This window comes from Microcaecilia unicolor, chromosome 7 (genome assembly GCF_901765095.1).
Source record: "Microcaecilia unicolor chromosome 7, aMicUni1.1, whole genome shotgun sequence".
NCBI classification, from domain to species: domain Eukaryota; kingdom Metazoa; phylum Chordata; class Amphibia; order Gymnophiona; family Siphonopidae; genus Microcaecilia; species Microcaecilia unicolor.
Genome location: NC_044037.1, coordinates 239,175,715 through 239,196,247, shown reverse-complemented (window position 1 = coordinate 239,196,247; position 20,533 = coordinate 239,175,715). Strand labels below are relative to the sequence as shown.

General features: G+C 49.6%; 1 protein-coding gene across 2 annotated transcripts in view; it reads left to right on the top strand.

Moving 5' to 3' along the window:
* Positions 1–19,939, top strand: part of GCA (grancalcin) — a 151,452-nt gene extending 131,513 nt beyond the window's left edge. For both annotated transcript variants that reach the window (XM_030208708.1, XM_030208707.1), the window contains exon 8: positions 19,868–19,939. In XM_030208708.1, coding sequence (XP_030064568.1) covers positions 19,868–19,894 — 27 coding nt within the window. In that variant the 3' untranslated portion in view covers positions 19,895–19,939. The remainder of the gene's footprint in view (positions 1–19,867) is intronic.
* The last annotated feature ends 594 nt before the right edge of the window (positions 19,940–20,533 follow it).

The following is a 20,533-nucleotide window of genomic DNA, read 5'->3' as shown; positions in this document are numbered from 1 at the left end:
CTGCAGAGCATAGCCGACGTTCCAGTGCCGGACAGCCTACCGATCGGGGGGAGGTTAACATTTTTTCACCAAAGGTAGCCTCTTGTAACCTCCGATCAGTGGGTTCTCCAAATAGTCCGGCTAGGGTACTCTCTCAATTTGACCTCCAAGCCTCAAAATTGCCCACCAGGAGCTCAGTCCTTCAGCTTCCAGCACAGGCAGGTACTTGCAGAGGAACTCTCCGCCCTTCTCAGCGCCAATGCAGTCAAGCCCGTGCCACCGGGGCAAGAGGGGCTGGGATTCTATTCCAGGTACTTCCTTGTGGAAAAGAAAACAGGGAGGATGCGTCCCATCCTAGACCTAAGGGCCCTGAACAAATATCTGGTCCGAGAAAAGTTCAGGGTGCTTTCCCTGGGCACCCTTCTTCCCATGATTCAACAGGACGATTGGCTATGCTCTCTGGACTTAAAGGATGCCTATACGCACATCCTGATTCTGCAAGCTCACAGGCAGTATCTTCGATTTCGTCTGGGAACACGGCATTTTCAGTACTGTGCGCTACCCTTTGGGCTCACCTCCGCGCCCAGAGTGTTCACCAAATGCCTAGCTGTAGTAGCGGCCTCTCTATGCAGGCTGGGAGTGCATGTGTTCCCTTACCTCGACGATTGGCTGGTAAAGAACACCTCCGAGGCAGGAGCTCAGCAGTCCATGCAGGTGACTATTCGACTCCTGGAGCTGCTAGGGTTTGTGATAAATTATCCAAAGTCCCACCTTCTTCCAGTTCAGAAACTCGAATTCATAGGAGCTCTGCTGGATTCTCAGACGGCCCGTGCCTACCATCCAGAGGCCAGGGCCGACAATCTGCTGACCCTTGTCTCCTCGGTGCGGGCGTCTCATCAGATCACAGCTCGGCAGATGTTGAGATTGCTTGGCCACATGGCCTCCACGGTTCACGTGACTCCCATGGCCCGCCTTTTTATGAGATCAGCTCAATGGACCCTAGCCTCCCAGTGGTGCCAGGCTGCTGGGAGTCTAGAGGACGTGGTCCGCTTGTCCACGAGGTTTCTCCTCTCCCTCCATTGGTGGACAATTCGATCCAATTTGACCCTGGGACGTCCCTTCCAGATTCCTCAGCCGCAAAAGGTGCTGACCACGGACGCGTCACTCCTGGGGTGGGGAGCGCATGTCGATGGGCTTCACACCCAGGGGACTTGGTCCGTCCAGGAACAAGGTCTACAGATCAACCTCCTGGAGTTGCGAGCGGTCTGGAATGCTCTGAAGGCTTTCAGGGATCGGCTGTTCCATCAAATTATCCAAATTCAGACAGACAACCAGGTTGCTATGTATTACATCAACAAGCAGGGAGGCACCGGATCTCGCCCCCTGTGTCGGGAAGCCGTCAGCATGTGGCATTGGGCACGCCGGTTCGGCATGTGGCTCCAGGCCACATATCTGGCAGGCGTAAACAGTCTGGCCGACAGATTGAGCAAGATCATGCAACTGCACAAGTGGTCGCTCAGTTCGAGTGGTTCGTGAGATCTTCCAAGTGTGGGGCACCCCCTTGGTGGACCTCTTTGCCACTCAGACCAATCACAAGGTCCCTCAGTTCTGTTCCAGGCTGCAGGCCCATGGCAGACTGGCGTCGGATGCTTTCCTTCTGTTTTGGGGGGAAGGCCTCCTGTACGCGAATTCTCCCATTCCTCTGATAGGGAGGACTTTGCTGAAACTCAAGCAAGACAAGGGAACCATGATTTTGATTGCTCCTTTTTGGCCTCATCAGATCTGGTTCCCTCTTCTTCTGGAGTTGTCTTCCGAAGAACCGTGGAGATTGGACTGCTTTCCAACCCTCATCTCGCAGAACGAGGGGGCACTTCTCCACCCCAACCTCCGGTCTCTGGCCCTCATGGCCTGGATGTTGAGAGCGTAGACTTTGCCTCCTTGGGTCTGTCAGAGGGTGTCTCCCGAGTCTTGCTTCCAGGAAAGATTCTACCAAGGAGTTATTTTTTCCTCTGGCGACGGTTTGCTGTGTGGTGTGATGGCAAGGCCTTAGAGCCTCGTTCTTGTCCTACACAGACCCTGCTTGAATACCTTCTACATTTGTCGGAGTCTGGTCTTAAAACCAACTCTGTAAGGGTTCATCTTAGTGCGATTAGTGCATACCATTACCATGTGGAAGGTAAGCCGATCTCTGGACAGCCTTTAGTAGTTCACTTCATGAGAGGTTTGCTTTTGTCAAAGCCCCCACTCAAACCTCCTACAGTGTCATGGGATCTCAATGTCGTTCTCACCCAGCTGATGAAACCTCCTTTTGAGCCGCTGGACTCCTGTCATCTGAAGTACTTGACCTGGAAGGTCATTTTCTTGGTGGCAGTTACTTCAGTTCGCACTCACCCTAACCTAAGTTCTTGCCAAAGGTGGTGTCGGAGTTCCATCTGAACCAGTCAATTGTCTTGCCAACATTTTTTCCCCATCCTCATACCCGCCCTGCTGAACGTCAACTGCACACATTGGACTGCAAGCGAGCATTGGCCTTCTATCTGGAGTGGAAAAGCCCACACAGACAGTCCGCCCAACTTTTTGTTTCTTTAGATCCCAATAGGAGGGGAATGGCTGTCGGGAAATGCACCATATCCAATTGGCTAGCAGATTGCATTTCCTTTACTTACGCCCAGGCTGGGCTGACTCTTGAGGGTCATATCACGGCTCATAGTGTTCGAGCCATGGCGGTGTCAGTGGCCCACTTGAAGTCAGCCACTATTGAAGAGATTTGCAAGGCTGTGACGTGGTCATCTGTCCACACATTCACATCTCACTACTGCCTTCAGCAGGATTCCCGACGCGACAGTTGGTTCGGGCAGTCGGTGCTGCAGAATCTGTTTGGGGTTTAGAATCCAACTCCACCCCCCTAGGCCCATTTTTATTCTGTTCCAGGCTGCACTCTGTTAGTTGGGGAAGTTTAGGTCAATCTCAGTTATGTCCTCGCCGTTGCGAGGCCCAATTGACCAATGTTTGTTGTTTTGAGTGAGCCTGGGGGCTAGGGATACCCCATTTGTGAGAACAAGCAGCCTGCTTGTCCTCGGAGAAAGCGAATGCTACATACCTGTAGAAGGTATTCTCCAAGGACAGCAGGCTGATTCTCACCTACCCGCCCGCCTCCCCTTTGGAGTTGTCTTCCCTTCTCTTGTTTTTGCTTGGTATGGGACTAGCGAACACGAGTGATTTCAGGCGGGAAGATGGCCGCGCATGCGCGCATCGCGGGCGCGCGCGAGAACTAGCAAACTCTGTTGCTAGGAAGATCTCCGATCGGAGGGGCTGCCGTGGACGTCACCCATTTGTGAGAATAATCAGCCTGCTGTCCTCGGAGAATACCTTCTACAGGTATGTAGCATTCACTTTGTAGTGGTGTACAGCTGGGTACAGTAGATTTTTGGTAAGTTATGGAGGACTCCAAAGGGGTAACGGTGAGATGTGGGCAAGCAGGGGCTTCTCCCATGTCATCTCAATAGCAGACTATCGACATTTTCTCCAGGAACTTCTCCAAACCTTTTTTAAACCCAGATTATGCTGACCGCTGCTACCTCATCCTCTGGCAGCAAGTTCCAGAACTTAACTATTTTTGAGTGAAAAACTATTTCCTTCTATTTGTTTTAAAAGTATTTCGATGTAATTTTATTGTGTCCCCTGGTCTTTGTACTTTTTGAAAGAGTGAAAAATCGATTCGCTTCTACCCGTTCTACACCACTCAGGATTTTATAGACCTCAATCATATCCCCCCTCAGCCATCTCTTCCAAGCTGAAGAGCCCTAAACTCTTTAGCATTGCCTCATACGGGAGGAGTTCATCCTCTTTTTTATTTATTTATTGCATTTGTATCCCACATTTTCCCACCTTTTTGCGGGTTCAGTGTGGCTTTTTCATTTTGGTCACTCTTCCTTGAACCTTTTCTAATTCTACTATATATATTTTTTTGAGATATGGTGACCAGAATTGAACGCAATACTCAAGGTGAGATCACACCATGGAGCAAAACATGCAGAAGATTTCAGCGTATTGTCTAAAATGACACCTAGATTTTTTTTATTGAATGTTGACTCAGTATCAGATAATTTTGATTTTCTTCCCAACGTGAATCACTTTGTAATTGTCCACATTAAATTTCATCTGCCATTTGGATGCCCAGTCTTCCAGTTTCCTAAGGCCTTCATGAAATTTTTCACAATCTGCATGTGTTTTGAGAACTTTGATTAGTTTTGGGTTATCTGCAAATGTAGTCACCTCACTCGTTCTGATTTTCAGGTCATTGATATGTTAAATAGCACTGAACCCAATACAGATCCCTGTGGCACTCCACTATTCACCCTCCATTGAGAAAAATGACCATTTAACCCTACACTATATTTTCTGTCCAATAGCCAATTCCTAAATCCACAGAAGAACATTGTCTCCTATCCCAGTACAGGTCCCTGCAGCACTCCACTATTCACCATCCTCCAATTTTCTCAGGAATCTCTCATGAGGAACTTTATCAAAAGCTTTCTGAAAATCTAGATACACTATATCAACCGGATAACCTTTATCCACATGTTTGTTTACGCCTTCAAAGAAATGAAACAAATTGGTGAGGCAAGATTGCCCTTGGCTGAACCCATGCTGACTGTCCCATTAAGGTATGTTTGTCTGTGCTCCATAATTTTATTCTTTATAATAGTTTCCACGATTTTCCCCAGCACTGAAGTCAGGCTTACCGGTCTGTAATTTCCCAGATCACCCCTAGAGCCCTTTTTAAAAATTGACGTCACATTAGCCACACTCCTTCAGGTGCTACAGGTGATTTTAACAGCAGGTTACAAATTACTAACAACAGATCAGCAATTTCATGTTTGAGTTCTTTCAGTACCCTGAGGTGTAAGCCATCCGGTCCATGTGATTTATCACTTTCTAACTTGTCAATTTGGCTCAGTATGTCTTCCAGGTTTACTGAGACTTTTCAGTTCTTCTGCATTGTCACCCTTAAAACCATTTTCGATACAGGTAGATCTACATTTTCTTTCCGTGCAGACCAAAGCAAAGGATTCATTCAGTCTCTCCACTATCGCCTTGTCCTCCCTGAGTGTCCCTTTGTCCCTTTTGCTCCTTCATGATCTAGTGGTCCCATGGATTCCCTCAGTCTTTCTACTTCTGATGTACCTGAAAAAGGTGTTATTAGGAGCTTTGTCTCCATATCAAGTTTATAAGAGTGACAACACTGAGACGGGGACATAGCCTTGAAGCACCCAAATGGTGAAACACGATGTTGTGTCGGACAAGATATCCCCTTGACAAGAGACTAATTTTAAGCTAAGTGCTTTTTGAAGTACCAACCTATATTACACAAAGTTAAGAGAGTGGATTTCCGTACCTATCTTAAAATCCTTCCGAAGGTGGTGGTGGACATCCACCTTTTAAGTCAGTTGTTCTACCAACATTTTTTCCCAAACCCCATGCTCATCCTTGTTAAAGCACATTGCACACTTTGGACTGCAAGTGAGTCTTGATCTGTCTGGAGCAAACTAAAGCCCTCATAGTCCGCTCAGCATTTTCTCTCTTGACCCAAGCAGGATAGGCAGCCATCTGTAAACATGCTTTATCCATTTAGCTAATAGATTGCATCTCCTTTGCTTATGCCCGTGCTGAGCTGACACTGTGACAGGTCACAACGTCAGTCATGACGTGAGGTCAGCCTCCATTCAGGAGATTTATAAGGCTGCAATATGATTTTTGGTCCACACATATCTCATCACTGCCTTGAGCAAGATTCCTGATCTGAGAGTCAGTTTGGTCAGACATTCTGCAGAATTTGGGGTCTAAAATCTAACTCCACCCTCATATAATGGGAGTTTTTTTGGTAAAAGTTCAGATGCAAAGTACTATACTGTGTACATGTGTATTTAAAATTGCTGAGAAGTTTAGGAATGTCGGAAGCTAAAGAATGGAAAAAAAATATATGGTTTGTGTTTGAAACTCAAGTTTATTAGGTTTCTTCAGTTTGGCATAGCGATATCACTCTGTATGTTGCATGGCGTCAGCTCTGATTCAGAAATCACCTATTTTTGAATCCGAGCCTATGCCACACGTCAGCTTGTCCTTCCCCTGAAGCAACTATGCAAAACAAGGTTTCCCTGTCGGGAGTTTTTCAACTGGCTATACTGAATTGAACCTTGAAACATTGGTGAAACTGAGAAGTTGGAAAAGTTAAGTACTCGACTGATTTACTGTTTTTAGTGGAGGTTTTTTTCTAGATTTATGATGGATGTTTACCTTTAACTCTATACATCAGTGAGGAGTTTGGGTGTGTGGAGGAGTAGCCTAGTGGTTAGTGCAGTGGAGTTTGATCCTGGGGAACTGAGTTCAATTCTCACTGCAGCTCCTTGTGACTCTGGGCAAGTCACTTAACCCTCCATTTTCCCTGGTAGTAAATAAGTACCTGAATATATGTATGGAGTGGAGGAGTGGCCTAGTGGTTAGGGTGGTGGACTTTGGCCTGAGGAACTGAGTTCGATTCCCACTTCAGGCACAGGCAGCTCCTTGTGACTTTGGGCAAGTCACTTAACCCTCCATTGCCCCATGTAAAGCCGCATTGAGCCTGCCATGAGTGGGAAAGCGCGGGGTACAAATAAAATAAAAATAAAATAAACCGCTTTGAATGTAGTTGCAAAACCTCAGAAAGGCGATATATCAAGTCCCCTTTCCCTTTCATGGAGGTCTTGCTCTACTTTTTGTGTTAGTTTACTATCAGCCAGATTATTATCAGTACACTTAATTGAAGAAACCTGATAAATGAGTTTTTTCAGTTTGAGAGTTTCTTGCTCTCTGTTCTTACCATCTTATGTGTTTGCCCAGATATTTTATAGAAATACAAGATTGTTTTTTAATATATTGTAAAACTCATTTTCCATTATTAACTTTTAAATTTGCTATATATTTAAATGTAAATTCAGCATGTTTTTCATTAAAACAGCTCATGAAAATGTCAAAGCTATTTTGCCTTTGTATTTTTCATTGCAGTTTTGTGACCTGCTACTGGAATTATTTGTAAAGCACAGATGGATGGATTCTAGTGCACTTAACATATTTCAAATCAGAACTATTTGTACATATTTTTATACAATTTTTATGACCTATCAAAGTTAAAAATGCAAATCTACATAGTGAATGGGCTTGCATGGGCTACAAAAATATTTTTGAAAAACAAATGTGATTTTTAATGATTTTAAGTTGTGGGAATAATTATGCAAGTTTTATTGGCATCATGATAATGTAAAAAAATAGAAAAGCTAAAACATAAAAAGCTCTTCATTTTGCATAGATTCTGCCAGGAATATAGTTCCTTGATTTATTGTATTCTGACATTCTCCGAGGACAAGCAGGCTTCCAATTCTCACAAGTGGGTAGACGATCCACGTCACCCGGGATTCGGCACACTAGCCAGCATATTAAAACTTCAAGAGCCTTCTGGAGCATGAGCCATTTCCCACGGCACATGCGCGGAGTGCCTTCCCGACCACAGCACATCCGCTTTGCTTCATTTTCTTTCCACAGGAGGAAGCAACTGTGCTCTACGTTTCTCCTCCCAAACCTACCGTGCTTTCGACGCTTTTTTCTTGTTTTTTCATTATTACAAAAAAAAAAATCCCTCTACCTTCCTAGTTTTTGGCCCTTATTTGTTTTCTTTAATTTTTTTCATCGCGGGCCCCCATTTAGGCCTGCTCGAATGGGTCTCTTTTTTTTTTTTTTTTTTTTTTTTTTTTTTTTGTGCCTTTTTCCTATTTTTTTCAGGCACAATCACGACTTTTGATTTTTACGGAGCCTTTTCCCTTGAGTGGAGGATTAGCCTAGTGGTTAGTGCAGTGGGCTTTGATCCTGGGGAACTGAGCTCAATTCCCACTGCAGCTCCTTGTGACTCTGGACAAGTCATTTAACCCTCCATTGCCCCTGGTACAAAATAAGTACCTGAATATATGTAAACCGCTTTGAATGTAGTTGCAAAAACCTCAGAAAGGTGGTATATCAAGTCCCATTTCCCTTCCCCTTCCCTTCCATGTCATTGAAGACTCCCGGTTCAACCGGACCATCTCGGGTACTGATACACATTCTTGGTGTAATCAGTGCTTCGGGCCCTACCATAGAAAAGGACACATTTCCAGAGAGGCTCAATGAGAACTTTTTGGTGCTTGGTACAGTTCTTTGACATTGAGGTTAGCGGCATCGACATCGAAGGACGCATCGGTGTCGGGAATCCAGGTAGGGATAGCTGCTGCGAGACCTTGAGGCACTGGGAGCAGTGAGGCGTCAAGTGGGTCTCCAGCTGCCTCGAGGCCTCCTGCTATGCAGGCCCCCCAGGACCGGCCGTCGTTGGACCTGACACAGAGGTGACGTTAGGACGACGTCCTTGTTGGCACCAAGGAATTTGGATGAAGGCTAAGAAGCACCAACACCGATCTCCTTCGATGCATGGTGCCGGGACACCGAGGGACTCGACACCTGAGAAGCGGTGCCGATGCGTCTTTCTCCCAGCAGCCGAGAACCTGCTCCCGCACCCCAGGCAATTCGGCAGCCTGACTCCACACTGGCCCCCCTCAGCCTTTACCGATGGTGGTTCTCAACGAGTGTATCTGGGCCTTGCTCCCAGAGTTCTTGGAGGGATTGCTGCAGCGATGTGCATCGGGAGTGCCTGCACCAGCCATACCTTTTGATGCGGCCCTGCCTGGCCCACAGTGCGATCTCCGACATTGGCGCCGCTTGCGTTTCTGGTGTCGATTGCCACCCAAGCTGGTTCTCCAACGTTGGTGTAAGAAGCTTTCTCCGAGGACAAGCAGGCTGCTTGTTCTCACTGATGGGTGACGTCCACGGCAGCCCCTCCAATCGGAAACTTCACTAGCAAAGTCCTTTGCTAGCCCTCGCGCGCCCGCGCGCACCGCGCATGCGCGGCCGTCTTCCCGCCCGAAACCGGCTCGAGCCGGCCAGTCTTCTTTTGTCCGCACTCGGTACGGTCGTGTTTTCGCCGTGTCGAGCCCCGGAAAGTCGACCTCGCGCGTCCAATTTGTTTTGAACGTGTTTTTTTCCTTCGGGAAAGCTTTGTCCTAGTCGGGAAGTGCTCCGGAAACCCCCCGCCGGGTTTCGTGTAAATCCTCCCCGTACTTCCAGCTTTTTTGCCCCGGTAAGTTTTCTTTCGTCGTCGGGGTAGGCCTCTTTTCGGCCTCGGTCGAGATTTTTTCTCCCTCTAAATTTGGTGCTTCAAATTTCGCCATTTCGGCTTTTGATTTCGCCGGCGTGATTTTTCCGCCCATGACATCGAAGCCTTCCAGCGGCTTCAAGAAGTGCACCCAGTGCGCCCGGGTTATCTCGCTCACTGATCGACACTCGTCGTGTCTTCAGTGTCTGGGGGCCGAGCACCGCCCTCAGAACTGCAGTCTGTGTTCCCTGCTTCAAAGGCGGACTCAGGTAGCGAGACTAGCCCAGTGGAACGTGTTGTTCTCGGGCTCTTCGTCGGCATCGGCACCGGGATCTTCGAGTGCATCGACGTCGTCAGCGTCCAGACCATCTTCCTCGGCCGCCCCTGCATCGAGTGCATCGAGGCATCGGGCCTCTGCATCGGCGCCGAGACATCGGATAGCTGCATCGACGTCGGTGGTACCAGGACCTCGTCTGCTGATGTCGTCGGACGGTGGTGCATCGGGTGGAGTGCAGGTGAGGGCTGTCCATTCCCCTGCTGGTGGCGGTGAGCCCTCGGGTGGGTCTCCGCCTACCCTGAGGGCTCCTGCGGTACAGCCCCCCCGAGATCGACCTTCTTCAGTCTCGGCCCCGAGGAAGCGACGGATGGATTCGACGTCCTCCTCGTCGGTGCCGGGGAGCTCCGGTGACATGCTTCGGAAGAAATCGAAGAAGCATCAACACCGGTCTCCTCCCCGTGTCGGCACCGAGAGCTCTGGGTCGCCGAGGGATTCGGCACCCAGCAGGCATCGGCACCGAGAGGACCGCTCACCCTCTGTTCAGGAGGTGTCGATGCGCTCCGCTCTGGACAGCCCGGAACAGCCTCCACGCCCGGAACAGGTACTGACGTCGACGCCTGCATCGACCTCTCAGCCTTTCTCTGCAGCCGCTCTAAACGAGAGCCTCCGGGCCGTTCTCCCAGAGATTCTGGGAGAGCTGTTGCGCCCTACCCCTCCGGTACCGGCGGTGCTTGCGCCACCGGTACCGTCGAGCGTGGCGCCGGCTGGCCCATCGCCCAGGTTGAGGTCCCCGACGTCGGTACCGCGTGCGGTACCGACCGCGGCCACCTCCCAGGAAGGCTCCCCGACTACGTCGGCGGAGGGAGCTTCGCCGATGCGGGCGAGGGAGTCTACCTCTCGACGCCCCCATCGTGGACGGGGTTCCACGGAGTCGAGCAGGGCGAGGTTGCAGACACAGGTCCGTGAACTTGTGTCTGACACCGAGGGTGAGGCCTCGTGGGAGGAAGAGGAAGATCCCAGATATTTCTCTGACGAGGAGTCTGAGGGTCTTCCGTCTGATCCCACTCCCTCTCCTGAGAGACAGCTTTCTCCTCCCGAGAGTCTGTCTTTTGCCTCCTTTGTCCGGGAGATGTCTACGGCCATCCCCTTCCCGGTGGTTGTGGAGGACGAGCCCAGGGCTGAAATGTTTGAGCTCCTGGACTATCCTTCTCCACCTAAGGAAGCGTCCACTGTTCCCTTGCACCATGTCCTGAAGAAGACATTGCTTGCGAACTGGACCAAGCCATTAACTAATCCCCACATTCCCAAGAAGATCGAGTCCCAGTACCGGATCCATGGGGACCCAGAGCTGATGCGCACTCAGTTGCCTCATGACTCTGGAGTTGTGGATTTGGCCCTAAAGAAGGCTAAGAGTTCTAGGGAACATGCTTCGGCGCCCCCGGGCAAGGACGCTAGAACCTTAGACTCCTTTGGGAGGAAGGCCTACCATTCCTCTATGCTCGTGTCCAAGATCCAGTCTTACCAGCTCTACACGAGCATACACATGCGGAATAATGTGCGGCAGTTGGCGGGCTTGGTTGATGCTCTTCCCCCTGAGCAAGCCAAGCCTTTTCAGGAGGTGGTCAGGCAGCTGAAGGCGTGCAGAAAATTCCTGGCCAGAGGAGTTTATGACACTTTTGATGTTGCGTCCAGGGCCGCTGCTCAAGGTGTGGTGATGCGCAGGCTCTCATGGCTGCGTGCCGCCGACCTGGAGAATAGAATCCAGCAGCGGATTGCGGACTCGCCTTGCCGTGCGGATAACATTTTTGGCGAAAAAGTCGAGCAGGTGGTAGAGTCTCTCCACCAGCGGGACACCGCATTCGACAAGTTCGCCCGCCGGCAGCCTTCAGCTTCTACCTCTACAGGTAGACGATTTTTCGGGGGAAGGAAGACTGTTCCCTATACTTCTGGCAAGCGTAGGTACAATCCTCCTTCCCGACAGCCTGCGGCCCAGGCTAAGCCCCAGCGCGCTCGCTCTCGTCAGCAGCGTGCGAATCAGCAAGGCCCCGCGGCTCCCCAGCAAAAGCAAGGGGCGAGCTTTTGACTGGCTCCAGCAGAGCATAGCCGACATCCAAGTGTCAGTGCCGGGCGACCTGCCTGTCGGAGGGAGGTTGAAAGCTTTTCACCAAAGGTGGCCTCTCATAACCTCCGATCAGTGGGTTCTCCAAATAGTCCGGCAAGGATACACCCTCAATTTGGCCTCACAACCTCCAAATTGTCCACCGGGAGCTCAGTCCTACAGCTTCCAGCACAAGCAGGTACTTGCAGAGGAACTCTCCGCCCTTCTCAGCGCCAATGCGGTCGAGCCCGTGCCATCCGGGCAAGAAGGGCTGGGGTTCTATTCCAGGTACTTCCTTGTGGAAAAGAAAACAGGGGGGATGCGTCCCATCCTAGACCTAAGGGCCCTGAACAAATATCTCGTAAAAGAAAAGTTCAGGATGCTTTCCCTGGGCACCCTTCTCCCCATGATTCAGCAAAACGATTGGCTATGCTCTCTGGACTTGAAGGATGCCTACACACACATCCCGATACTGCCAGCTCACAGACAGTATCTGCGATTTCAGCTGGGCGCACGCCACTTCCAGTACTGTGTGCTACCCTTTGGGCTCGCCTCTGCGCCCAGGGTGTTCACAAAGTGCCTAGCTGTGGTAGCAGCGGCGCTTCGCAGGCTGGGGGTGCACGTGTTCCCATATCTCGACGATTGGCTGGTGAAGAACACATCCGAGGCAGGAGCCCTGCAGTCCATGCAGATGACTATTCGCCTCCTGGAGCTACTGGGGTTTGTGATAAATTACCCAAAGTCCCATCTTCTCCCAGTGCAGAAACTCGAATTCATCGGAGCCCTGCTGGATTCTCGGACGGCTCGCGCCTATCTCCCAGAGGCGAGGGCCAACAACTTGTTGTCCCTCGTCTCGCGGGTGCGAGCGTCCCAGCAGATCACAGCTCGGCAGATGTTGAGATTGCTGGGCCACATGGCTTCCACAGTTCATGTGACTCCCATGGCCCGCCTTCACATGAGATCTGCTCAATGGACCCTAGCCTCCCAGTGGTATCAGGCCGCCGGGGGTCTAGAGGACGTGATCCACCTGTCCACGAGTTTTCTCGAATCCCTGTATTGGTGGACGATTTGCTCCAATTTGACTCTGGGACGTCCCTTCCAAATTCCTCAGCCTCAAAAAGTGCTGACCACGGATGCGTCTCTCCTGGGATGGGGAGCTCATGTCGATGGGCTTCACACCCAAGGAAGGTGGTCCCTCCAAGAAAGCGATCTACAGATCAATCTTCTGGAGTTGCGAGCGATCTGGAACGCTCTGAAGGCTTTCAGAGATCGGCTGTCCCACCAAATTATCCAAATTCAGACAGACAATCAGGTTGCCATGTACTATGTCAACAAGCAGGGGGGCACCGGATCTCGCCCCCTGTGTCAGGAAGCCGTCAGCATGTGGCTCTGGGCTCGCCGTCAAGGCATGGTGCTCCAAGCCACATATCTGGCAGGCGTAAACAACAGTCTGGCCGACAGGTTGAGCAGGATTATGCAACCTCACGAGTGGTCGCTCAATTCCCGTGTGGTGCGACAGATCTTCCAGGCGTGGGGCACCCCCCTGGTGGATCTCTTCGCATCTCAAGTGAACCACAAGGTCCCTCAGTTCTGTTCCAGGCTTCAGGCCCACGGCAGACTGGCGTCGGATGCCTTCCTCCTGGATTGGGGGGAAGGTCTGCTGTATGCTTATCCTCCCATTCCTCTGGTGGGGAAGACTTTGTTGAAACTCAAGCAAGACCGAGGCACCATGATTCTGATTGCTCCCTTTTGGCCGCGTCAGATCTGGTTCCCTCTTCTTCTGGAGTTATCCTCCGAAGAACCGTGGAGATTGGAGTGTTTTCCGACCCTCATCACGCAGGACGAAGGGGCTCTTCTGCATCCCAACCTCCAGTCCCTGGCTCTCACGGCCTGGATGTTGAGGGCGTAGGCTTTGCCTCTTTGGGTCTGCCAGAGGGTGTCTCCCGCATCTTGCTTGCTTCCAGGAAAGACTCCACTAAGAGAAGTTACTTCTTTCATTGGAGGAGGTTTGCCGTCTGGTGTGACAGCAAGGCCCTAGATCCTCGCTCTTGTCCTACACAGACCCTGCTTGAATACCTTCTCCACTTGTCTGAGTCTGGTCTGAAGACCAACTCCGTAAGGGTTCACCTTAGTGCAATCAGTGCATACCATTACCAAGTGGAAGGTAAGCCGATCTCAGGACAGCCTTTAGTTGTTCGCTTCATGAGAGGTTTGCTTTTGTCAAAGCCCCCTGTCAAGCCTCCTACAGTGTCATGGGATCTCAATGTCGTTCTCACCCAGCTGATGAAACCTCCTTTCGAGCCACTGAATTCCTGCCATCCGAAGTACTTGACCTGGAAGGTCATTTTCTTGGTGGCAGTTACCTCGGCTCGTAGAGTCAGTGAGCTTCAGGCCCTGGTAGCCCAGGCCCCTTACACCAAATTTCATCACAACAGAGTAGTCCTCCGCACTCACCCTAAGTTTCTGCCAAAGGTTGTGTCGGAGTTCCATCTGAACCAGTCAATTGTCTTGCCAACATTCTTTCCCCGTCCTCATTCCTGCCCTGCTGAACGTCAGCTGCACACATTGGACTGCAAGAGAGCATTGGCCTTCTATCTGGAGCGGACACAGCCCCACAGACAGTCCGCCCAATTGTTTGTTTCTTTTGATCCCAACAAGAGGGGAGTGGCTGTAGGGAAACGCACCATATCCAATTGGCTAGCAGATTGCATTTCCTTCACTTACGCCCAGGCTGGGCTGGCTCTTGAGGGTCATGTCACGGCTCATAATGTTAGAGCCATGGCAGCGTCGGTAGCCCACTTGAAGTCAGCCACCATGGAGGAAATTTGCAAAGCTGCGACGTGGTCATCTGTCCACACATTCACATCTCATTACTGCCTGCAGCAGGATACCCGACGTGACAGTCGGTTCGGGCAGTCAGTTCTTCAGAACCTGTTTGGGCTTTAGGATCCAACTCCACCCCCCGAGGGCCCTGTTTGTTCTGTTCCAGGCTACACTCTCAGTTAGTTGGTAAATTTTTTAGGTCAATCTCAGTTATGTCCTCGCCGTTGCGAGGCCCAATTGACCAATGTTGTTGTTTTGAGTGAGCCTGGGGGCTAGGGATACCCCATCAGTGAGAACAAGCAGCCTGCTTGTCCTCGGAGAAAGCGAATGCTACATACCTGTAGAAGGTATTCTCCGAGGACAGCAGGCTGATTGTTCTCACAAACCCGCCCGCCTCCCATTTGGAGTTGTGTCTTCCCTTGAAGTGTATTGTCTTGCTACATACTGGACTGGCCGGCTCGAGCCGGTTTCGGGCGGGAAGACGGCCGCGCATGCGCGGTGCGCGCGGGCGCGCGAGGGCTAGCAAAGGACTTTGCTAGTGAAGTTTCCGATTGGAGGGGCTGCCGTGGACGTCACCCATCAGTGAGAACAATCAGCCTGCTGTCCTCGGAGAATACCTTCTACAGGTATGTAGCATTCGCTTTACCGGAGTTGAGGTGGGCACCAACTCCTCAACACCGTTCTCAAGGTCATGGGTCCTCCACGTCAAGGTGGGCCCTGTCTTGGACATCCCTGAGGAAAGTGCTGTCCGACACTGAAGAAGAGCACTTGTGGGAATCGGAAGAGGATCCCAGGTACTGTTCCTCCGTGAGTCCTATGGGATCCCTTCTGAGCCTTCCCCTCCACCTGAGAGTCTCTCTTTGTCTTTTGTACATTCCCTATAGAAGTGGAGGATGAGCCTAGAGCCAAGATGCTCGAGGTCCTGGACTACACCTCTCCACCTAAGGAGGCAGTGACGACTCTTCTTCACGAGGTACTCAAGGCAGTACCCGTACTGAACTGGGCATCCTCTCTATCCCTGTGGTCCCCAAGAAGATTGCTACCTAATATCGGATCCACAGGGAACCTGGGTTGGTGAGGTCCCAGTTACCCCACAACTCCATGGTGGTGCATGCCGCTCTCAAAGAAGCCAGGAGTACTAGGGACTATGCCTCGGCTCCCCCCCCCCCCACCCCACCCCACCCACCCAGGCAGAGAAGCTAGAACCCTGGAGTCTTTTGGGAGAAAGATGTATCAGGCCTCTATGCCCATCGCCCGTATTCAGTCTTACCAGCTCTTCACGAGCATTTACTTGCGGAACTCGGTGAGGTAGTTGTCTGACTTGGTCGATGTGCTCCCTCCGAAGCAGGCCGAGCCTTTTCGCCAGTGGGGCACTTGCGACACTTTTGACATGACATCCAGAATCTCTGCCCAAGGTATAGCAATGCACAGACTCTCATGGCTGCGTGTTTCTGACCTGGATCATTCAGTAGAGAATGGCGGATGTCCCTTGCTGGGGCGCATAAACTTTTCGGAGAGAAGGTTGAAGAGGTCGCCAACCAGATCAAAAAGCTCACTGAGGCTATGTCTTCTCTCTCCTGCCGGGCATCTTCTGCAACCACCTCCTCATCTGGGAGGTATTTTGGTGGGTTGCGAAGTGCTCCCGATCCCTACTCTAGGCATAGGTACGCTCCTGCGGCTTGCTAGCCTGCTGAGGCTCAGCCCCAGCGCACTCGTTCTCGTCAACAGCGTGTGCCCAAGGGCCCTGCTGCTCCCCAGCAAAAGCAAGGCACAAGCTTTTGACTGGCTTTTGCAAAGCATAGCTGCAGTCAGTGTCCGTGCCGGACAACTTGCCGGTTGGAGGGAGGTTAAAATTTTTTCACTAAAGGTGCCTCTTATAACCTCTGATCGGTGGGTTCTTCAGATAATTGTTAGGATACACCCTCAATTTATCCAAACCTCCAAATTGCCCACGAGACCTCATTCATTCAGCTCTCAGCACAAGCAGGTACTTGCAGAGGAACTCTCCTTCCTTCTAAAGGCCCAAGCGGTCAAACCAGTTCCACCAGGGGAAGAAGGGCAGGGATTCTATTCCAGGTACTTCCTTGTACAGAAAAAGACGGGGGGGGGGGGGGGGGGGGGGGGAGTGCGTCCCATCCTACACCTGAGGGCCCTGAACAAATTCCTAGTTAGAGAAAAGTTCAGGATGGTTTCCCTAGGCACCCTTCTTTCCATGATTTAAGAAAACGATTGGCTATGCTGTCTGGACTTAAAGGATGCATACATTCATATCCCGATAGTTCCTGTGAGCTGAAAGTATCTTCGATTTCGACTGGGAACACATCACTTTCAGTACCGTGTATTGCCCTTTGGCCTTGCATCAGCTCTGAGGGTTTTTACAAAATGTCTAGTGGTAGTCGCAGTGTCACTATGCAAGCTGGGAATGCATGTGTTCCCTTATCTCTACAATTGGCTGGTGAAGAGCACCTCGGAGGACAGTGCTTGGGAGTCAATGTGGATGACTATTCAGGTGCTGGAACTACTAGGGTTCGTAATAAACCAGCCCAAGTCCCATCTCCATCCAGTTCAAAAAAAGAGTTTATAGGAGCCTTCTTCAAACAAAGAATGCCCCAGCTTTCCTCCCGGAGGCGCGTTCGGACAACCTTCTCTCCCTTGCGTCCAAGGTTCAGGAGTTGTAGTTGGTCACAGCTTGGCAGATGTTGAGATTCTGGGCCACATGGCTTCCACAGTATACGTTACACCCATAGCACATCTTCACATGAGATCTGCTCAGTGGACCCTGGCTTCTCAGTGGTATCAAGCCACGGGAAGTCTAGAAGATGTCATCCGAGTGTCCCCGGAGCTTGTGTGCTCTCTTCAATGGTGGACATTCGGTCCAGTCTGACTATGGGACTACCGTTCCAAACTCCTCAGCCACAAAAAGTGCTGACAACGGATGCATCTCACCTGGGGTGGGGAGCTCAAATAAATGGGTGTCACACCCAAGGAGCTTGATCCCTCCAAGAAACGAATCTTCAGATCAATCTCCTGGAGCTCTGAGCGATCTGGAACGCTAAGGCTTTCAACTCAATCACAAGGTTCCACAATTCTGTTACAGGCTTCAGGCCCATGACAGACTAGCATCAGATGCCTTCCTTCATTGGGGGACAGGCCTGTATGCGTATCCTCCCATACCTCTAGTGGGAAAGACTTTTTATTACAACTCAAGCAAGACCGCAGAACCATAATTCTGATCGCACCCTTCTGGCTGGAATTGTCCTTCGAAGAACTGGAGATCGGAGTGTTTTCCAACCCTCATCACACAGAATGAGGGGTCGCTTCTGCATCCCAACCTCCAGTCTCTGGCTCTCATGGCCTGGATGTTGAGAGCCTAGAATTCACTTCCTTGGGTCTTTCAGAGAGTGTCTCCTGAGTCTAGCTGGCTTCCAGGAAAGATTCCACTAAGAGGTGTTACTCTTTTAAATGGAGGAGGTTTGCCTTCTGGTTTGACAGCAAGGCCATAGATCCCCTTTCTTGTCCTACACAGACCCTGCTTGAATACCTTCTACACTTATCAGAGTCTGGTCTTAAGACTTACTCCATAAGGGTTCACCTTAGTGCAATTAGTGCTTATCAATGTGTGGAAGGTAAGCCTGTCTCTGGACAGCCTTTAGTTGTTCGCTTTATGAGAGGTTTGCTTTTGTCAAAGCCCCTTGTCAAACCTCCACCAGTGCCATGGGATCTCAACGTACTTTTCACCCAGTTGATGAAACTCCTTTTGAGCCACTGAATTCATGCCATCTGAAGTACTCGACTGGGAAGTTCATTTTCTTGGTGGCTGTTACTTCAGCTCGTAGGGTCAGTGAGCTTCAAGCCTTTAGTAGTGGATGCACCTTATACTAAGTTTCATCACAATAGAGTAATCCTGGATGCATATGATACACCTTAAGTTCCTGCGAAAGGTAGTGTCGGAGTTCCATCTGAGCCAGTCAGTTGTCTTGCCAACATTCTTTCCCCGACCTCATACCCATCCTGGCGAAAGCAGCTTGCACACCTTGGACTACAAGAGAGCGTTGGCCTTTTACATGGAGCGGACGAAGCCCTTCAGACAGTCCGCCCAGTTTGTTTCTTTTGATCCCAACAGTAGGGGAGTCGCCATTGGTAAACGCACCATTTCCAGTTGGCTAGCAGATTGTATTTCCTTCACTTATGCCCAAGCTGGGCAGACTTGAGGGCCATATCATAGCTCATAATGTTAGCTATGGCTGTCAGTGACCCACTTAAAATCTGCTTCCATTGAAGAGATTTGCAAGGCTGCGACATGGTCTTCAGTCCACACATTCACATCTCACTACTGCTTTGAGCAGGATACCCGACGCGACAGTCGGTTTGGGCAGTCAGTGTTACAGATTCTGTTTGGGGTCTAAAATTCAACTCCACCCTCCTAGGTCCGTTTTTATTCTGTTACAGGCTGCACCTTCATCTAGTTGCTTTTTGTTTCAGGTTAATCTGTGTTATGTCCTCGCCCAATAGACAGTTGTTGTGTTAGGTGAGCCTGGATGCTAGGGATTCCCCACTTGTGAGAATTGGAAGCCTGCTTGTCCTCGGAGAAAGCGAAGATACTTACCTGTAGCAGGTATTCTGAGGACAGCAGGCTTCACATTTTCACAATCCCACCCACCTCCCCTTGGAGTTGATTCTTCATAATTTGTTTTATTTTTATACTATTGTATTAAACTGAAGTGGATTTGCCGCGGGTAGGAAGGCACTCTGCGCATGCGCATTGGGATGCGTCTTGCGCTCCAGAAGGCTCTTGAAGTTTTACTATGCTGGCTAGTATGCTGAATCCCAGGCGACGCGGGTCATCTACCCATTTGTGAAATGTGAAGCCTGCTGTCCTCTGAGAATACCTGCTACAGGTAAGTATCTTCGCTTTCTGTGGAAATAGCAGTTCATAACCCCAACTTCCCACACACCATGCATCCATACAAAACAACTTTTGATTGTTAAGAGTTTCAGAAGACTTCTGCCGCCAAAAGCAGTGCATAAGTACAACATGTCATCCACAAAAGTGCATGAGAGTTGATTGTCTGGCCATTTCTTTTGTCCAGGAGCACAGTAACTTCCACAAAAATATGTTGACCAGATCCAAACTTTGTGTGGGGATGGGATGAGGGATGAAGAAATGACTCTGGTACCAACCTTTTTGAAAATGACCTTCATCCGATAGGGATGAGGTCACTTTTAAAAGGATTAGAATTGGAAACTGCATTTTCTTTTCTTTTTCTTCCTTTTTTTTTTTTTTTACTAGAATAACTGATATAGAGGGTACAATAATATAAGGAACATCTTGGAACATGGTTTCAATTACTGTGTGCAGATTTCTTCAGAATTTATCTAAGAATCAAAGCATCACTCTCAGGTGTACCTAATAAGTAAGATGTGATATTCTGGATGCTTGCATCAAAATTGTAGTAATGTTTTCTGTCTTTTGTTTTAGTTTTTGCAGTGCACAATGGCTATTTAAAGAACCACAGGAGTGAAAAACCATGAAGGAAGAAGTGTATTAAAACAAAAAAACAAATACACAATCTGTAACCTCCACAAGGAAGAAAAAGAATTAAATTTTGCTGTGAATTAAAGCTCTTATAGACTTTTTCACATTTCTGCCAGTTACATAACAAATATTTGTATAAATTCTTTGATTTTTAGTGCACGGTTTAGAGCAATAAATTTTATTTGCATTTCGTTTTGGAACCTTAAGCCATTATACATGCTGTGTATAGTCATAATGTCAGGTGCATTTATATCTTGTGCACACAAACTTAAAGGAATAAAAAAAAATGGGAGTGTATTTGTAATGGTCTTTTACCCCAGTCTACACACATTGTGGTACTGTACAATAGGTGCACAACTTCTGTTCACGAGTGAGGTCATGTAAATACCCTGCCACTGCTTTGAAAGTCCAGGCTGCATTTTAAAATCTCTGCTTTTCATGTAAATTGACCAAATTCTACAGTGTGTCTGGAAAAAGTGGGATCACTTATATAGTTTCAAAATACTTTGCAATTATTTAAACATTTAGGGGTCCTTTTACTAAGGTACACTTACAGATATAGCGCGCACTAAATAAGACACCCATTATTATTCCTATGGACATCTTATT